The sequence below is a fragment of the Pleurodeles waltl genome, chromosome 3_1 (genome assembly GCF_031143425.1).
Source record: "Pleurodeles waltl isolate 20211129_DDA chromosome 3_1, aPleWal1.hap1.20221129, whole genome shotgun sequence".
Taxonomy (NCBI): domain Eukaryota; kingdom Metazoa; phylum Chordata; class Amphibia; order Caudata; family Salamandridae; genus Pleurodeles; species Pleurodeles waltl.
In genome coordinates, this window is record NC_090440.1 from 939,082,588 (window position 1) to 939,101,755 (window position 19,168).

Genomic DNA, 19,168 nt, shown 5'->3' on the forward strand with positions numbered 1-19,168 from the left:
ACTCAACCCTTTACCCCGTCCACTTCAGAGCACTACGGGGTCACAATATAACTTATATCCGCATTCAGGCCCGTATTTATACTTTTTGACGCTAAACTGCGCTAACGCAGTTTAGCGTCAAAACTTTTTGCGCCGGCTAACGCCATTCTGAAGCGCCATGCGGGCGCCGTATTTATTGAATGGCGTTAGCCGGCGCAAGCAGACCGGCGCTGCCTGGTGTGCGTGGAAAAAAAACACGTACACCAGGCAGCGCCGGCGTTGGGAAAAATGGCGCTAGGGCGTCTTAAAAATGGTGCAAGTCAGGTTGACGCAAAAAATCGCCTCCACCCGATTTGCGCCATTTTTAACGACGCCCAGACGCCATTTACATGACTCCTGTCTTAGTAAAGACAGGAGTCATGCCCCCTTGCCCAATGGCCATGCCCAGGGGACTTATGTCCCCTGGGCATGGTCATTGGGCATTGTGGCATGTAGGGGGGCACAAATCAGGCCCCCCTATGCCAAAAAAAATATTTTTTAAAAAAAAATTATACTTACCTGAACTTACCTGAATGTCCCTGGGTGGGTCCCTCCAGCCTTGGGTGTCCTCCTGGGGTGGGCAAGGGTGGCAGGGGGGGTCCCTGGGGGCATGGGAGGGCAGCTGTGGGCTCATTTTGAGCCCACAGGTCCCTTAACGCCTGCCCTGACCCAGGCGTTAAAAAGAGGCGCAAATGAGGGGGTTTTTGCCCCGCCCACTCCCGGGCGTGATTTTTGCCCGGGAGTATAAATACAACGCATTTGCGTCGCAGTCATTTTTCTAGACGGGAACGCCTACCTTGCATCTCATTAACGCAAGGAAGGCGTTCACGCAAAAAAATGACGCTCATTCCTCATACTTTGGCGCTAGACGCGTCTAACGCCAAAGTATAAATATGGCGTTAGTTTTGCACCGAATTTGCGTCGAAAAAAACGACGCAAATTCGGCGCAAACGGAGTATAAATATGCCCCTCAGTTTCCAGCATCTTGTATTTAGTGAAAAGATGTTGAGATGTCTTCTCCTCTTGGACAGCAGTTTCCTTTTTCCCTCGTCACTAGTGTTAAAATGTCCTTTCTTCGTAAAAGAGAGCACAGTGCGCAAGCACATGAGAGGTATAGGATGATTTATTAAGACAAAAGGTACAGGAGAAACATCCCAGCCATCTTCATTAGCCAGGCACCAGTTTCTATTATAAAACGTAGAATTCTTATTAAATTAAAATCCACTTAAAGGTTCTAGTGAAATGTGGCATTCCAAATAGACACATGCTAGTATCACGTTACCACAAAACCCTTACCTTGTTCCCATTGGAATCAATTTAGTATGAAATAGGGAAACATGGTGTTCTGTGAGTTTTCTTTTGGACTTGTTCTCTCCTAGTCTTAGGCCTGGTAAATTCAACCTTGGTCATACAGTCATGCCCAGAAGTAGCCCATCCTGAAATACTGCACGTGGTGTTTTTTTTTATTTTTTTATTGTTATGATCAAGCATGGTGAGGCAGTAATACATGTTATAGATTTTATAGACCCAAAAATGATACATGGGACCGAGGCCTGATTTGCATGCAAAATAACATACCGATAATGTCTATTGTGTAGGACTTCAGTCAGAGCCCAGCAGGCCTTGTGAAAATGCTGTAGGGAAACAGAAGGGGTGGGAAGAAAGGTGGAAAAGATATTACAGTGGGGCCAGTAAGAAAGACCAGCCTTGTATTATGTTTTTATATCACTAAATTCTAGCTTAGGACTGCTTCAAAGCACAGTTGGGGAACAGAAGGGGAATGGAGGGAAAGGGAAGTCAAGGAAGAGGTCATAAAAATATAGAGAAAAAGACAACAATACTAGGATTATAGGACTGAGATAAAAAGAAGCAGGTTGAGTAAAAGATTGCATTGTTCATGCACTGGGAAAGAGTGGGGCTGTATTTGTGGCATGTCTGATATTAATGCAGGCAATGCGAAAAACGCACATTTAAGTCTGAATATTAAAAATCATCGATACAATATCTAACAAATTACAGGCATAATGGAGACCAGTAAATCAACAGAAGTGCCCAGATACATAATTCCAGTGGCCCGGGCTAGAAGTGGCAAGGTCCCAACTGCTTGCTCATACTCCATGTGACCTTGAGCAACTAACTAATTCGCCTGTTCTATCTCATGTTTAATCAGTAATAGGAGCAGTGTGAACAGAGCGATAGCTCTACTGTCAAATGTCCTATGTTTTTATATCTGTTACCCAGTGGGTAACAAAAGCCCCCGCGGTGCGGGTGGTGGTGGGGGGGAGGGGTTGGGTCCGAGCTCCAGGGGGCCGGGAAGGAGCCACACCCCTCCATAACCTCTGCAGGAGGGCCCCTTCAAGCTTCGTTACTCCACCGTTGTTATCATGATAAAGAACTGTGTGGTATGAGGCCTAAACTTGGGAGTTAGCTCTATCGACGAAGGCCTGTGCTTGCACTTTATGTATATCAGCAGAGCAACTTCTCTGTCATAAAGGGTAGCTCTCCAGTCTGAGCCCTTCACTGGTATGCTCAGTGCATACCGAGAGCTTGCTCTGTTGTTTAACACCTGTAGCTGTAGTTTACTGTATTACGTTTTCTTGTTGCCTGGCGAGGTGCCAAAATGTTTTCATTAGTTGCGTAAAACAGTACTCCGCAGATTGCGCGCGATTATGTGGAGAGATGGCTCCTCTATCTAAGGTCAGACTAGCACATTCTGCATGAACTGAGAGGCTGCCTGCTATCGGGGAAAGCAGCTACACGTGCTGTACAAGCCGAGGTATCTATCTGCCGTCTAAAGCAAATACTTGAGTAACCTGCCTGAAAAATACGTGGAGCACAAAGCCGCACAAACAGCAGAGTCGATTGTTTCCTACACAAAATATATTTACTGCTGAAAAATTGACATAGGTGCAATATTATAGCCCTTATGATCGCGTTGAACCAAACAATTGATACAACATGAAAAGGAGGCATAATGATGCATAAACAACACAAGCGCCCCTGTGATTGCAGAGGAAGTCAGATCTGCCAATGGAACATGGCCTGGTTTTGCACCTAATCCTAATATGAATTTAAACTGTGCTCAGACAACTGGTGAGTACAGCACCGTGTGATATTCCCATGTAGAAAGCATAATTTCAGCGAAAATACATATTGTATGTAGCTTAGTCCTGGGTGCACTCACATATAAATTTGTCCTGGAAAGTGTACCTCCAGTACAAATTGCATGAAATCTTGCTCGTACTCTTTTGCACCAGGCACAACATTTAATTTAACATCATTTTTTGCAGTGAGCACAGCTAATGGCGTCATTGGTGCACAACTCTCTTAAATAGGACACTGCATGATTTACTGTTCCCTTATTGCAAGCGCTGCTGCTTGTCATGCAGCGCTGCTGTGCTTAACTGTTTGTGAATCTAGGCCCCACTCGCCAAAGTCAAATCAGTTACTTTCTGTGTAGCTTCAAGGCTAGATCTGCTTTGTGAGGCTGGGGCCTCTAAGCATTGTGTATCCGAAGTGGTAGGTTTTCTGTCTACATGTGAACATCACATTTCCTCCCGGTCTTCACTGTCATCTTGTGTGTGTCACTTTCACCTGTACCTTCTGGTATCCTTGCTCCCGCTTCTACCTCTAGGGATGACACCGAGGTCCACTTCACTCTTGCATCATCAGCAATGCCGAAACTCCCTCCTCAAGAGTGTACTCTGAAGCTGTGACGTGAAACCTGGAGTGACTGAAACTTGTGTTGTGTGTGATATGTCTGTAAGTTGTGTGTTTGTGTGTTTATGTCTCTGGGTTGTCTGTTTTCTGATACGGAATGCAGCATTGCTGATGTTCGCGTCATCCTTTGTGATGGGCGCCTATCTAAAACTCAAGAAAACGCTTTCATTACACATAGGTCAACATGATTGCTTTTGCCAGTACCTCTTCACGGTAGGTGTTGGCAGTACACATACAGAGCTGGCCACAAGAGGCAGCAGAGGCCTCACAAGAAAGAGATTACGTCTGTAGCAGATCCCCTTGGCTGGAGCATATCAAGACTGATTGGGCTGCTCAACGGCTGTGGATGTTGTGGTGGGGACTTGAGTAAACTTTTTACTACTAGAGTATGAAAAAGGTGGAAAGTCCAAGCAGGTAGTAAGGGGAGGGGCCTGACTCGATTGAATGTGTGGTTTAGAAGTACTTTTAGAAATGGGGTCTTTGGTTGGCAGTCAGGTTACCCCCTGTCCAAGCAAGGACCCTCACTCTAGTCAGGGTAAAGGAGAATCATCCTCAGTTAACCCCCGCTCACCCCCTTGGTAGCTAGGCACAAGCAGGCAGGCTTAACTTCAGAGTCTAGGTGTAAAGTATTTGTACCAACACACACAGTACCTCAGTGAAAACACTACAAAATGACACAACACAGGTTTAGAAAAATAGGAAATATTTATCTAAACAAAACAAGACCAAAATGGCAAAAATCCAACATACACAAGTCAAGTTATTAATTTTAAAAGCAAAAGAGTCTTAAATTCTTTAGTAAATTGTAAAAACACTGTTACCATTGAGAAATACCTGGGTAGCGCCAAAATAACACGCACGGGCAAGTGTGCGTCGGAAAAGGTTAGCGATGTGTCGATTTCTCACCCACAAGCAAGACCGTGCGTCGTTTCTCCTCCTCCAGTTGAGTCGGCGTGCGTCGTTTTTCCTCTCCGCAGGAGAGCGATGCGATCCAGGCAAGCACTTAGGTCCGGGCAGGCTTTGCGTAATTTTTCCGCGCCCAGTGAGGTTTGCGTCGAAAATCCTGCTGCACGGTATCAGCAAAACTGCAGACTGAGGGTTGCGACGTTATCAGCCTCCTTCAGCGGGTGCACATCGTTTCTCCAGCTGTGTGCGTCGATCTTCCAGTCGCAATGCCGGTGGCGCGTCGATTTCTGCCGCAAAGCCGGTGGAGCATCATTTTTCAGCCGTGTCTCGGAAGGTGCATCGATATTTTCCCCGCACGGAGGTCTGTGCGTGGATTTTCAATCTTGGTCTGCCAGCTTCAACTGTCAAGGCCCAGGAATTGGACAGGGCACCACTTGGCAGGAGTCTCAGCAGAGAGTCCAGTTGCTGGCAGGAAAAGTCTTCGATGGCCCTGAGACTTCAACAACAGGAGGCAAGCTCAGTTTCAAGGCCTTGGAGATTTCTTCAGAAGCAGGAATGGAGAAAAAAGTCCAGTCTTTGTCCCCTTGCACAGGCAGAAGTAGCAACTGCAGGATAGCTCCAGCTGTTCTCCAGGCAGAGGTTCCTCTTGATTTCCAGAAGTGATCTAAGTCTGTAGTTTGGGGTGCCCTGCTTATACCCATTTTGGCCTTTGAAGTAGGCTTACTTCAAAGAAAAGTCTCTCGTTTGTGAAATCCTGCCTTGCCAAGGTCAGGCCCCAGACACACACCAGGGGGTTTGGAAACTGCATTGTGTGAGGGCAGGCACAGCCTTTTCAGGTGTAAGTGACCACTCCTCCCCTCCCTCCTAGCACAGATGGCTCATCGAGATATGCAGGCTACACCCCAGCTCCCTTTGTGTCACTGTCTAGAGAGAGGTGCAAACAGCCCAACTGTCAATCTGACTCAGTCAGGGAATCCACAAACAGGGAGAGTCACAGAATGGTTTAAGCAAGAAAATGGCCACTTTCTATAAGTGGCATTTTCAAACACACAATATCAAAACCAACTTCACTAAAAGATGTAGTTTTAAATCGTGAGCTCAGAGACCCCAAACTCCATATGTCTATCTGCTCTCAAATGCTTCAATCAGTTTTAAAGGCAGCCCCCATGTTAACCTATGAGAGGGATAGGCCTTGCAACAGTGAAACACGAATTTGGCAGTATTTCACTGTCAGGACATAGAAAGCACATTAGTATATGTCCTACCTTAAACATACACTGCACCCTGCCCATGGGGCTACATAGGACCTACCTTAGGGGTGTGTTACATGAAAGAAAAGGGAAGGTTTAGGCCTAGCAAGTGCATACACTTGCCAAGTCGTATTGGCAGTTTAAAACTACACACACAGACACTGCAGTGGCAGGTCCGAGCCATGTTTACAGGGCTATTAATGTGGGTGGCTCAACCAGTGCTGCAGACCCACTAGTAGCATTTGATTTACAGGCCCTGGGCACCTCTAGTGCACTGTACTAGGGACTTACCAGTATATCAAATATACCAATCATGGAAATCCAATTACACATAAATTTTACATAGGAACACTTGCACTTTAGCACCAGATAGCAGTGGTAAAGTGCCAGAGTAACAAAAACAGCAAAAACAGAGTCCAGCACACATCAACAACCTGGGAAACAGAGGAAAAAAGTTAGGGGAGAACACGCCAAGGATGCCAAGTCTAACAAGTACAAATTAGAAAGCCCTTCTAAACCCATGCATTTGGAAGTAGATTACCAAATAGCACACACCAGTTACAGGCCAGGAAGCAGAAGCCCTGAAGGTAGGTCTGTGGCAGTGGTGTATGGTGTCAGAGTGCAGTTCCTTTGTGTCAGCACCATTTGTGGCAGTGATGTATGATGTCAGAGTGCAGTTCCTTTGTGTCAGCACCATTTGTGGCAGTGGTGTATGGTGTCAGAGTGCAGTTACTTTGTGTCAGCACCACATTCCTTTGTGTCAGCACTATTTGTGGCAGTGGTATATGGTGTCAGAGCGCAGTTCCTTTGTGTCAGCACCATTTGTGCTAGTGGTGTATGGTGTTACAGTGCAGTTCCTTTGTGTCAACACCATTTGAGGCAGTGGTGTATGGTGCCTAAGTGCAGTTCCTTGGTGTCAGCACCATTTGTGGATGTAGTGAACGATGTCAGAGTGCAGTTCCTTTGTGTCAGCAACATTTGTGGCAGTGGTGTATGGTATCAAAGTACAGTTCCTTTGTGTCAACACCATTTGAGAGCAATACTAGAGCCTCAAGCCCATCTGAATCCGAGGCTCTCACTGTCTTGTGATGCACAAGGTCAGCCCTTGAGTTACTATGACAAGAAGTGCACATGAAGTCAGTTGGTGATTTTGTTTTAGCGATAGTAACATTTACAGTGGACTCCCACAGTAGGATCGAACAAGCAGAAATACTGTAGACATGGGGGTTATTGCAGCAAAATGCCAGGACTAGCGGAAGGAACACTGCACGTCCTTTGTAAATTGATGACATCTCATAACTGGCCTAGTGTCCCATCCCTAGCCGATCAACAACTCCCATTCCCTGTTGGGTGAAGGAACACAAACTACTGAAAGTAAACAGGCCTCTGTTCCCACCACTGTCTTCATAGCCTCTGAGACCAGAGCTGTCAAACGGCATGTATCAGAGGCTACCTCTGGCAACTTCTAACTGATATCATCGACTCACCTCTAATCACCAGTCAAATTGAAAGATTCTTTATTTGTTTGGCTAAAACTGAACTTTTGGTTGAGACTGGCTGCCCGTAGGAAGATGAAACGTCAGAATAGATCAAGTTAGTGTCACGACTTACGTGCTGCTTTACCCTGGAGGCTGCAGAGCGAGTGCCGTGGATCCTGTTCTTGAATGTTCGGCTTTAGCCCAAGTAGGGGTGACTCTTTCTGGTAGCCACGGTGCTGGAGACAATGGGTATGCCAAGAGCAGGCCGTGTCCCTCAGAAGTAGCGCCAGAGGGAAAAAAAACCTAAAAGGGGAAAAAACCTCCACAAAGATATGTTCCTACAACAGGAACAAAAAAAGAAGAGGAATCAGCATAAGCAAATACAGGAAAAAGTATTCTGAACTGACGAGAACCAGCACAGGAATACAAGGAAGCAGGAGCGAAGACACCATCCAAACAGAAAGTGTTGCAGCGCAAGGAGAGAAAGAATCACAGCCCTTAAATACCAACAAACAGGAAACGACCAACAGGAAGTAAAAGGACACCATCTTAGATAGGGAAAAGCACATAAACAGAATGGACTAGGAACCATAGAGAATAGGGAACAAGGAATGCTGGGAAGAGAAAGGTAACATGGGAAGGGGGAAAAAACATAAAGGAAGGCACAACCAGATGGCCAAAGAAAAGAAGAAAAGAAAAGAGAAGAAAAGAACAGGTGAGTGGGAGGTCAGACATGCCTAAAAACGCGGTGCACAGCAAAAGAACGAGGCCCCATGCCCAATTTGGGCATCTTAAGGCACACAGCACTCTGGCGGCGCCTCGCGTCTGAGGACCGCGTGCTGCGGCCCGAGCCAAATGTTCGGCTCGTGCCGCGTGCAGCAGTGCGACAGTAGGTCCCCCCGAAGTCCCAGGTTTGTGCAGAAACAAGCAGTGAAAATGACGAATCAGAAGAGGTGCGTGAACAGAAGATGCATCTTCCAAAGAGCATTCACAGAGAGGGTAACCCTTCCAATGAATCAAGTACTGAAGACGTTTGTGAAAGATACGAGAATCACAAATCTCCTGTACCTCATATTCAGGTACATCATCCACTAACACAGGAGGAGGACAGGGAAACTGATGAGAGTAAGGATCAGGTACATAGGGTTTGAGCTGAGAAACATGAAAGACCGGGTTACTCCTCCAGGTACGAGGCAAGTGAAGACGGAGAGTGACAGGATTGATAAGCTGAAGGGTTCGGAAAGGACCATAGTAACGAGGTGTGAACTTATTCTGAGAAAGGCGTAAAGGTAGAAATTTTGACGAAAGCCAGACTTCATCCTGAAGGTGATATTCTGGAGCATCCCTCCGTTTCTTGTCTGCTATTCTCCATGTATCTCTTAGTGTTCAACAAGTTAAAGCGAATCAATCTATGAATCTGTAAAAGTCGTCTGGAGAATGCAGTAACAGCAGGAAGAGAAGAGGTAGACTGAGGAGTGGTAGGAAAAAAGGTAGGATGATAGCCATAAGAACAGAAAAAAGGAGTGACCTTGGAGGCACTATGGACAGAGTTACTGTAGGAGAATTCAGCGATAGGGAGATAAGTGTTCCAGTTGCTCTGAGTGCAATTACAAAAACAGCAAAGGTTCTGCTCCAATCCTTGGTTGAGACGCTCAGTCTGTCCATTGGTTTGAGGATGGAAACCCGATGAAAGTGCTATGTTGATATTCAGTGTCCTACAAAAATGTTTCCAAAACCGGGTGATGTACTGAGGTCCCCTGTCAGATACAATGTTGTGTGGAAGTCCATGGAGACGGAAAATATGATGGATAAATATCTGACTTAGCTCTTGGGAATTAGGTAGTTTTTTCAGAGCAGTGAAGTGAGCCATCTTAGTAAAGGAATCTATGGCGACCATGATAACTCGGTTTCCTGCTGATGGAGGTAATGAACACATAAAATCAGTGGAAATGGTGTGCCAGGGAGCCGGTGGAACAGGTAATGGTTGTAGTAATCCTGCAGGTCTGGTACGGTGAATCTTTACTTGAGCATATATGGGACAAGCCTGAACGTATCTTTCGACTGCTGATTTCCAGGTAGGCCACCAGAAAGATCGCAAGAGTAGTTCTTGAGTGGCCTTAATGCCTCTATGACCAGCAACCGGCGAATCATGGCACATTTGTAGTGCCTTTTCTCTGACACCATTAGTAGGGAGAAACAACAAGTTCTTATAATAATAATACTCTTGCAGCTTACATATGTTCAGTTTCTTTACTTCTTGATCAGTCAGGTTGGAATATTCCAGTTGTACCTCATCCAGGAAAGACTGAGCTACTCCGATGATTTTACTGGGCTCAAGAAGATACTGTGATGGAGTAGAAGTACAATCTGGATAACGGTGAGACAGAGCATCAGCCAGAATGTTTTGGGATCCAGGAATATAAGTGACATAAAAGTCATACTGACTGAAGAAAAAGGCCCAATTAGCCTGACGACTGTTCTGGCATAAAAAGTTACGTAAACATTGTAGATTGCGATGGTCTGTTCTCACCTCGAAAGGCTCCTTGGAACCCATAAGAAACTGTCTCCACTCAAGGCAGGCTGTTTTCAGGGCTAACAACTCCCATTCAAGTACTGAGTAATGTTGTTCTGACGCCAAAAGTACATGGGACAAATAGAACACAGGATGTTCAAGACCGTCATCTTCTTGTTGCTGGAGTAAGGCAGCTCCGATGGCTCTTTCGGAAGCATCTGTAACAACAATAAATTGTTTGTTGGTATCTGGGTGCCTCAATATCAGTGCCTGAGTGAAGGCCTTTTTTAGGCTCTGAAAAGCTTGTTCAGCCGCTCTGGTCCAGACAAAGCCTTTCTTTAGATTTTCCTTTTTTAAGGTTTGTGTTATGTGGCTGGTTTGTTCTGCAAAGTTCAAGATAAACTGACGATAAAAATTAGCCAATCCTAGAAAACATTGTGTTTCCTTAATAGAGGAAGGAGAAGGCCAATCTAGAATGGCTTGTACCTTTTCTTGGTCCATAGCTATGCCAGTGGGACTAAGGTGATATCCCAAATATTTGACTTCGGTCTTGTCAAACTCACACTTTTCTGGTTTACAGGTCAGTTGATGTTCCCGGAGTCTTTGTAGGACCTGTTTAACGTGAGAGGAATGAAGTTCAGGACGTTTAGAATAAATAAGGATATCGTCTAAATAGATGATGATCGTATGGTTCAAGAGATCAGAGAATACTGAATCCATAAATCTCTGGAAAATGGAGGGGGCATTAGTAAGACCAAAAGGCATAACTCTGTACTCAAAATGACCAAATGGGGTCCGGAAAGCAGTTTTCCACTCGTCTCCTTCTTTAATACGCAAAAGGTGGTAGGCTCCACGAAGATCAAGTTTGGTAAATCGTTGAGCCCCTCTGACTGCCTCTAGTATATCCTTAATGAGAGGCAAAGGATAACGGTCTTTTATAGTCATTTTATTTAGCCCGCGAAAATCCAGGCAGGGACGAAGATCCTTTGTCTTCTTGGGCACAAAAAAGGGAGGAGCCCCAGCCGGAGAGGACAACAGTACAATAAGACCGCTATGTAAGTTTTCTTGTGGATATTCTTTTAGTACTTCTCTTTCAGGTTCAGTGAGTGAATACATCCTCCCAAAGGGAACGATAGCTCCGGGTTCCAAGGGAATAGCACAATCGTAATCTCGATGTGGGGGTAACACAGGTCTGGTTGGTTTTTGGAACACATCTTGAAATTCTAGATAATGATCGGGAACTCCTTGAACTGTTTTGATGGAACATCCAGTAATACTTTCAGTAGGCATCAACCTCTTGGGTGACCAATAAGTGTCTGAAGCAAAGCAGTTCTCATGACAAAACTGTGAGGACAAGGAAATAGTCCAGGTTTCCCAATTTACACAAGGGTTATGTCTTATGAACCACGGAATTCCCAAAACGATAGTATGATTGGGGGATGATATTAGATCAAAAGAGATGTGTTCTTGATGGTTTCCAAATTGTAAACTCAGTGTCATGGTGGTGGTATCAACTGGACCGGAGGATATTAAGGACCCATCCACTGTGTGAACTTGTTCTGGGCTTTCTTTGGGTCGTGTTGGTATTTGTTGAGTCGTGGCCCAAGTCTTATCCATATATATGCCACTGGCACCACAATCAAGTAAAAAAGTGTTCTCTCTTGACAGCCGTCCGGTAAATGTAACGTCACAGGTAACATAAACAAAGTAGTGGCATTGTCCTTGAATGAACTGATGGAAGGTATAGCTGATGATCCCGTCCCCTCCCTTCTTATAGAGGAAAGGAAGTGGCATTTCACAATGGCCTTTGAGGACGAACGGGGCAGGTCCGGAGCATGTGGCCGGCAGCACCACAATACAGGCCTAATCCCCTCCTACGTCTGTCTTCCCTCTCGCTAACGGAAAGTGGTCCTCGAGTGGTATCCACCTGCATAGGTTCGCCTTCGGCGTCTCTGGCGGGAGGACGAAGTTCCTCGGGACGATGCATAAAGACACGTGAAGTGCTTGGCTGAGATGATCCTCTACTCTTTCTCTTCTCCATACGTCGCTCTTGGAGATGGTATTCGATGGAAAGAGTCTGATCTATCAGACCACGAAGATCTTCAACTGGGTGGAAGTTACTAACTCGTCTTTAATTTCTTCTTTAAGTCCTCTACGGAATAAAGTAACCAGAGTTCGTTCCACCCAAGTGGTCTCAGCCGCTAGCTGTCGAATATGGGTAATATATTGGAGGACATCTTGTGAGCCTTGTTGGATGTCACATAAGGCTTCTTCCGCAGAGGCCTCCAATCCTGGATGACCGAACATCTGTTTAAACCGATTCACGAAGGTAGGATAGTCTGATAATACTGGGTGGATACCATTAGGGTTGCCCAGGCCAAGGCAGAACCGGATAATGCGCTGATAAGATGACCCACACTTAGTCTTGTCATGGGTGTATTGGGTAGGTCGAAAGGCGAAATACACAGTTAATGCATCGAGGAACCCTTGCAGCTTAGTTAGTTCACCGGAGAAACGAGGAGTAGAGGTGGAGACGGCCGGAGCATCAGCACTGCGAAAGGCCAAAGCTTGTCGTAAAGCAGCATTCTCATTGCCTAATTGTTGCAGTTCCTGAGCCTGTTGCTGAATGGTTGCCAGAAGAGATTGATCAGGATCTGCAGCATCCGCCACTGTATCATCCATGATGTTAGACGACGTCGGGAGTATTGGGCGCTGCAATCTGTCACGACTTACGTGTTGCTTTACCCTGGAGGCCACAGAGCGAGTGGCGTAGATCCTGTTCTTGAATGTTCGGCCTTGGCCCAAGTAGGGGCGACTCTTTCTGGTAGCCACGGTGCTGCAGGCAATGGGTACGCCAAGAGCAGGCCGTGTCCCTCAGAAGTAGCGCCACAGGGAAAAAAACCCTGAAAGGGGAAAAAACCTCCACAAAGATATGTTCCTACAACACGAACAAAAAAAGAAGAGGAATCAGCAAGAGCAAATACAGGAAAAAGTATTCTGAACTGACGGGAACCAGCACAGGAATACAAGGAAGCAGGAGCGAAGACACCATCCAAACAGAAAGTGTTGCAGCGCAAGGAGAGAAAGAATCACAGCCCTTAAATACCAACAAACAGGAAACGACCAACAGGAAGTAAAAGGACACCATCTTAAATAGGGAAAAGCACATAGAACAGAATGGACTAGGAACCATAGAGAATAGGGAACAAGGAATGCTGGGAAGAGAAAGGTAAAATGGGAAGGGGGAAAAAACATAAAGGAAGGCACAACCAGATGGCCAAAGAAAAGAAGAAAAGAAAAGAGAAGAAAAGAACAGGTGAGTGGGGGGTCAGACATGCCTAAAAACTGGTGCACAGCAAAAGAACGAGGCCCCATGCCCAATTTGGGGCCTCTGAAGGCACACAGCACTCTGGGGGCGCGCGCGTCTGAGGAACGCGTGCTGCGGCCCGAGCCGAATGTTCGGCTCGTGCCGCTCGCAGCGGCGCGACAGTTAGTACTTCTTGGCGAAGTGCTTCTTGCGGGTGCACTTGGAGTCAAGGGTGAGTGTAAGTGACCTGGAGATGGTCGAAAGATGGGCTTTTAATATGTCTAGACACGTCGCTGACTTTGGTTTACACTAGGTATTGCTTGTATGTTTTTTAAACGTTTTTAATGCACAATTTTAAATGAGAAAAATACAGAAAGTATCCGCAGGACATTCTAGGAGATGCAGATGAGAACACTGCATGTAGTAAATAACATTTAAACTATTATTTCGTAAAGAAATGAAAAATATACTGGTAGTGCTTCTCAAAAGCAAGGAAGGTGATCAAGGGTGAACTGCGAACAATGCATGAGCGCAAGGAGATGTGCAATTGTTGTGCGGCTGCTATCTAGGCAATCAAAGTGTCCGCGCAGGCGTTGGGAGGTAGCACAGATGAATCTGTAGGGTTTATGTGAGGGAAAAGCAGAGGGTTGAGTTGTTACTTGTGCTCTGGGATCAGGCACAGGTGTGCCAGCAAAAGGGGGTGACCACAAGGAGCAAAGGTATCAGCCATGCACAGTTAATGTGGTGGGCATTGGTCTCATGGAGTGGAAGTTGTCTTTGAAAGTGCTTTGAAGGTGGATCAACATAGCGTCCTATTACATAGAGATTGGATGCTTATGGAGGCCTCTCGCCCCTTCTCTGCAAATTGCCTTGCTCTAAGCTTCAGCTCAGCGGGCCAGGGTGTGCCGCTAAAATGCAAAAGGGGGGAGGGAACCGTTGCACGCCACTTTAGGATTGTAACCCATTTCGCCAGCAAGGGGACAAAGTCAGCGAAACTAGCTGCTATGCTACTGCATTTACTGTGGCTGTAGATGCCAAGGGTGCCAAGGTCCTAGGTGTTAAGTCATATGCAGTGAGTGATGTCGGTCATGAAGACTCTTGGCATACGGAATCCTTGGCACCCAGGCAATCCCTAGGGCAGTACCTAATGGTCATACCGAATAATGTGCCGCGTGAGTTGGAAAAAGTCAGCTGACATATCACTTGACTATTGTCACCAGCCGCAGGAGTGTGTTTTGTGCTGCGGTCTTAGAAATTGTTATTGCTTGTTGTTGGTGAATGGAGCAAATTCGTTTTTGGTGGGAATAGGTTTCCAAAATGAAAATTAATTGCAATTGGATTATATAATAGTATAAGAAAATGTTCTGAGTAAAATGCTATAATAACCAATTTTTATAATCTACCTTTTTGTTCCAGATAAAGAATCTCCATCAGTATGGAGACCAGAAGCCTGGAATATCGCAACGAGGAGGAGCAGTCTGAAAAAAGACAGCACAGTCTACACATGGAATCCAAAACACACAAAAGAAAATTTAAGAGCAGGTGAGCACCTTTTTAGCTGTTAAATCTTTTTTATTAAGGGTATGGCAATATACAACAGCACCACCTGCAACCACTGGCCGGTGGAGGTAAATATAACAGTAGAAATAGAGAGCATACAGAACGAGACAAACATAGCTGAATCTCTAGTATTTTATTACCGCATAATCAGATCATAATTATCATCCTTAGCAGACCCATGTATTCTATGTAGTGGGTTTTGTTACAGTCAGGCGTAAGCCGTGCAAATAGCGTAGGCATGTCAGTTCTCTGAATTCGTCGGCGAGGTGGTAACACAGGGGCCCCATGTTTTATAAAAAGTGGGCAAGGTGTCTGTTGCCACCGCTGTAAGTCTCTCCATCCCCAGTATGTCCCACAGTTTGTGTAGCCAGTCAGTGTGAGTGGGGATCGCCTCGGTACGCAAGCAAACTAAAAGGATCTGTTTAGCTGCTCCGACCATTAATGTGATAGCTCTGCCTTTCGGAGTTATAAGAGGGTATGTCTGCGGGTTGGGAAGACCCAACAGCACATAGCTAGGGAATCATGGTAGGGTGGTGTCATAAACCTCATCAACAACCTTTAATAAGTTATCCCAGAAGGTGGCTATTCTGGGGCACTGCCACAGTAAATGCGTAAACGTGCCCAGCTGCCCACAATTCCGCCAGCATCGGTCCGTGACGCCCCTCCACCACCCAGCCGCCTGAGGCCGTATAAAGTACCAATGGTGTGCTATTTAAAAAACAAAATTTTTAGTGTTCATGTTGCGTCCCATCACTCATGCACGATGTAACACATCTCACCATTTTCCGTCTGTGAAGAAGCGCTCACAATCCGTTTCCCATTTGCTCTTCACAGGTGTCTGAAGCAAAAGTGACGGTGTAATCAAAAAGCCATAAATATCAGATATGAGTTTCTCATCATTGGTGCGCCTTAATAACTACTTCTCAAAGAGGAGGAGAGGTCTACTCCCGTGTGGTCTAATCTCTGGAGAGGATACCCAGTGTTGCATTGCTATGTGCTGCCAGTAAGATTTGTGCGGGAGGCCGTACGCCGCCTAGAATTGAGTGAAATCCATAATGCCGTGGGTGTCATAGAGGTCTCCAATCCTTTTACAATTGGATTCCTGCCAGTATTGGAATGAGGTTCCCATGAGAGCTAGGGGGACGTCAGGATTGCCGATAATCGGCGTTTTTGGGGATATGGGAGAGGACAGGCCCTTACGCTTCTGTACCCAGTCCCAGGCGTCCATCATAGCCCATAGAACAGGAGAAATGTAGACTACCGGTGGTCGGTGCTCCTGAGGGAGCCAGAGGATTTTCCAAATGTACTGTCCAGCCACTGCCTGGTCAATAAAGCCACAGTGCTTCTCAGGGTATTCCCACGACCATTCCAATAAATATCGTAATTGGGTAGCCTGGTAATAACTAAAGAAATGGGGAACCCCCAGTCCTCCCTCTGCCTATGGGAGATAAGCCTGTGTTCATGCCATTCTTGCCCTTTTTCTGGCCCAAATATATTCCCAGATCAACTTGTGCATAGTGTCTAGCACCTAGCTCGGAGGAAGCAGCAGCAGGCTTTGCATGGGGAACAGTACTTTGGGTAAGGGCATCATCTTTATGGGTGCTATGCGACCCCACCACGAGAGTCCATAGCCTCTTTACTTGGCTAGGGCGTCCTTGGCTTCACTCAGCAGGGCGGTGTAATTACGTTGTGCTGTAGTGGTCCGGTAGTGCAGATCTTGAGGCCCAAATAGTTCACCACTTGCTTAGCCCATACAAATGGCAGAGTGGGCCTCAGCTCCTCTACTTCTGATTCTAATATCATTAAATTAAGGCTAGAGCATTTAGACAGGATGGCCTTAAAGTCAGCTACATCTCCAACGCGCTCAGTTCCCCTAGCACTGCTAAGAGGGACGTTTCCAGTTGTGACAAATAGAGCAGAACTTCATCCGCATATAGTGCAATCTTGTGCGTGCGTTCCGCCCATCGGTATGCCGTGTATTGCCTTATTTAGCCGTATGCATTTCGCAAAGGGCTCCACATAGAGGACAAACAGCAAGGGCGATAGTGGACAGCTCTGACTGGTCCCTCAGGTTATAGGAAAGATGGCGGATAGGCTCCCGGTAATGCTCACTGTTGCCTGGGGGATGCATAATTACACCTCAACTACTTGCAGAATCTTGGGCCTAGACCATAGCGGGGTAAGACCGCAAATAGAAAGTCCAAATGAGCTTGGTCAAAGGTCTTCTCTGCGTCAAGTAATAGCAGTAGGGATAGTACGTGGGCTCGCTGCACTTTATCCAAAAGGTGGCACAGCCTTTTAGTGTTATCGCACAGGTCCTCTCCAGGATAAACCCAGTCTGATTGGGATCTATCAACCCCTGCATGTAGGGGTTGAACCTGATTTCCAGGACACTGGTAAAGAGTTTGGCATCCATGTTGAATAACGTGATAGGCCTATAGGAGGAACAGAGGGCTGGATCCTGCCTAGGCTTTGAAATAACCAGGATCGTTCCTACTTTCATCGAGGAGGTAAGTGTTCCAGTGTCCGCAAAATGGTTGAGGAGACGTGCCAGTATGGGTGCCAGGAGGTCACCAACTATTTTATAGAATACTGACCCAAACCCATCCTGTCATGGAGCCTTCCCCACAGAAAGGCTGTGTATAGCTAGTAAGACTTTAGTAGGGGTGATGTCTGTGTCTAGTGCGTCACATGTCGCCTTATAATGCCGGGCCAGGGGGATAGTATTCAAATAGCCTGTGATTGCCTCTGCATCCCTTCCTTCTTGTATGTAAAGAGAGGCATACAATTTCTCAGATTCCTGCAAAATTAACTCATCTGCTTTGGCGGCAGCACCATTTTTAGTTCGGATCTTGTTTACTCGACGTTGGATGGCCTGAGCGCATAGTCGATGCGCCAGTAGCCGTCCTGCCTTGTCCCCCCCACAAAGTACATCTGCTTGATGCGTAACATGGCAAGTCCCGCTATGTCCATATCTAAGGCCCTTAACTCTTTACGCGCCACTCCTAGCTGACGTTTAGCTTCCCCAGCGCCTGCCCCTCTGTGCCTTTCTTCCAGTTCTTTTACCCTTACTTCTAACTGATAGTGTTTCTCTTTCCGGAGAGCATTAGCATGTGCTGCAATGGTTATACATTGGCCCCTTACAAAAACCTTCAGTGCTTCCCATACCCCAACCACCACAGTCTCTGGTATGTCATTAAGGGCTAAATAAGACTTAGGGGGTCATTCCTACCCTGGCGGTCTATGACCGCCAGGGCAGGTGACGGAGGAAGCACCGCCAACAGGCTGGCAGTGCTTCCGTGGGCATTCTGACCGCAGCGGTAAAGCTGCGGTCAGAAAAGGGAAACCGGCTGTTTCCCGCCGGTTTTCCCCTGCCCCAGGGAATCCTCCACGGCGGCGCTGCTTGCAGCGCCGCCATGGGGATTCCGACCCCCTTACCGCCATCCTGTTCCTGGCGGTTTTCACCGGCAGGAACAGGATGGCGGTAACGGGTGTCGTGGGGCCCCTGGGGGCCCCTGCAGTGCCCATGCCAGTGGCATGGGCACTGCAGGGGCCCCCTAACAGGCCCCCACTTTGATTTTCAGTGTCTGCCTAGCAGACACTGAAAATCGCGACGGAGCCGGCTTCCTTGTTGCTGGTGCTTTCCCGCTGGGCGGGCGGGCGGCCTTTTGGCGGTCGCCCGCCAGCCCAGCGGGAAAGCCAGAATGACCGCCGCGGTCTTTTGACCGCGGTACGGTCTTCTGCCGGCTCCCGCTTGGCGGGCGGCGGAATCACCCCCTTAATCATGGCTCCTATTTCTGTGCATACCTCTGCATGAGTAAGAAGCTTAGTGTTCAGTCTCCATAACCTAAGTCCCCGTTTCAGAGCTGGTACTGTGAATTGCAGTGTAATTGGGGCGTGATCGGAGAGGGCCAGCACTCCAATCTTTGTCTGGGTGATTGTATGCAGAAGGCAGGGGGTGGCCACAAAAAGGTAAAGTCTCACATATGTCTGGTGTGCAGCAGAAAATTTTGTACGCCCTAAGTGTCGGGTTGGTAGTGCTCCATACATCCGTTAGTGCCCCTTCCTGTAACCAGTGTTGAAAGCCCACAGAGTATGCATCCGCCTGCCCATAACATTGTGCTGATCTATCCAGGAGGGTATCAGGAACCCCATTCAAGTCACCTACTATAAGGATATCAGTGTCCCTTGTCATGAGTACTTGGCCTCTCAGAGAAACCCCTCTTGTCATTCATTAGGCCCATATATACATGCCACTGTCATGTGGTACCCATGTATGTCTATGTGTAATGAGATAAGCCTACCACTCCTCTCCGCCTGGGTACCTAACACTTTAGCAGGGAAGTGTGTAGCCAGTAATATCGCTAACCCTCCCTGCTTCCCAAGCCCCGAACATTGAACCTGCTGGTCGAATCAG

General features: G+C 46.9%; 1 protein-coding gene across 1 annotated transcript in view; it reads left to right on the forward strand.

Moving 5' to 3' along the window:
• The window catches only part of MYOM3 (myomesin 3), a 394,520-nt gene that overhangs the window by 55,889 nt on the left and 319,463 nt on the right, over window positions 1-19,168 (forward strand). Inside the window, exon 2 of the mRNA XM_069223954.1 lies at window positions 14,608-14,733. Within this exon, the coding sequence (XP_069080055.1) occupies window positions 14,627-14,733 (107 nt within the window). The 5' untranslated portion in view covers window positions 14,608-14,626. The remainder of the gene's footprint in view (window positions 1-14,607; window positions 14,734-19,168) is intronic.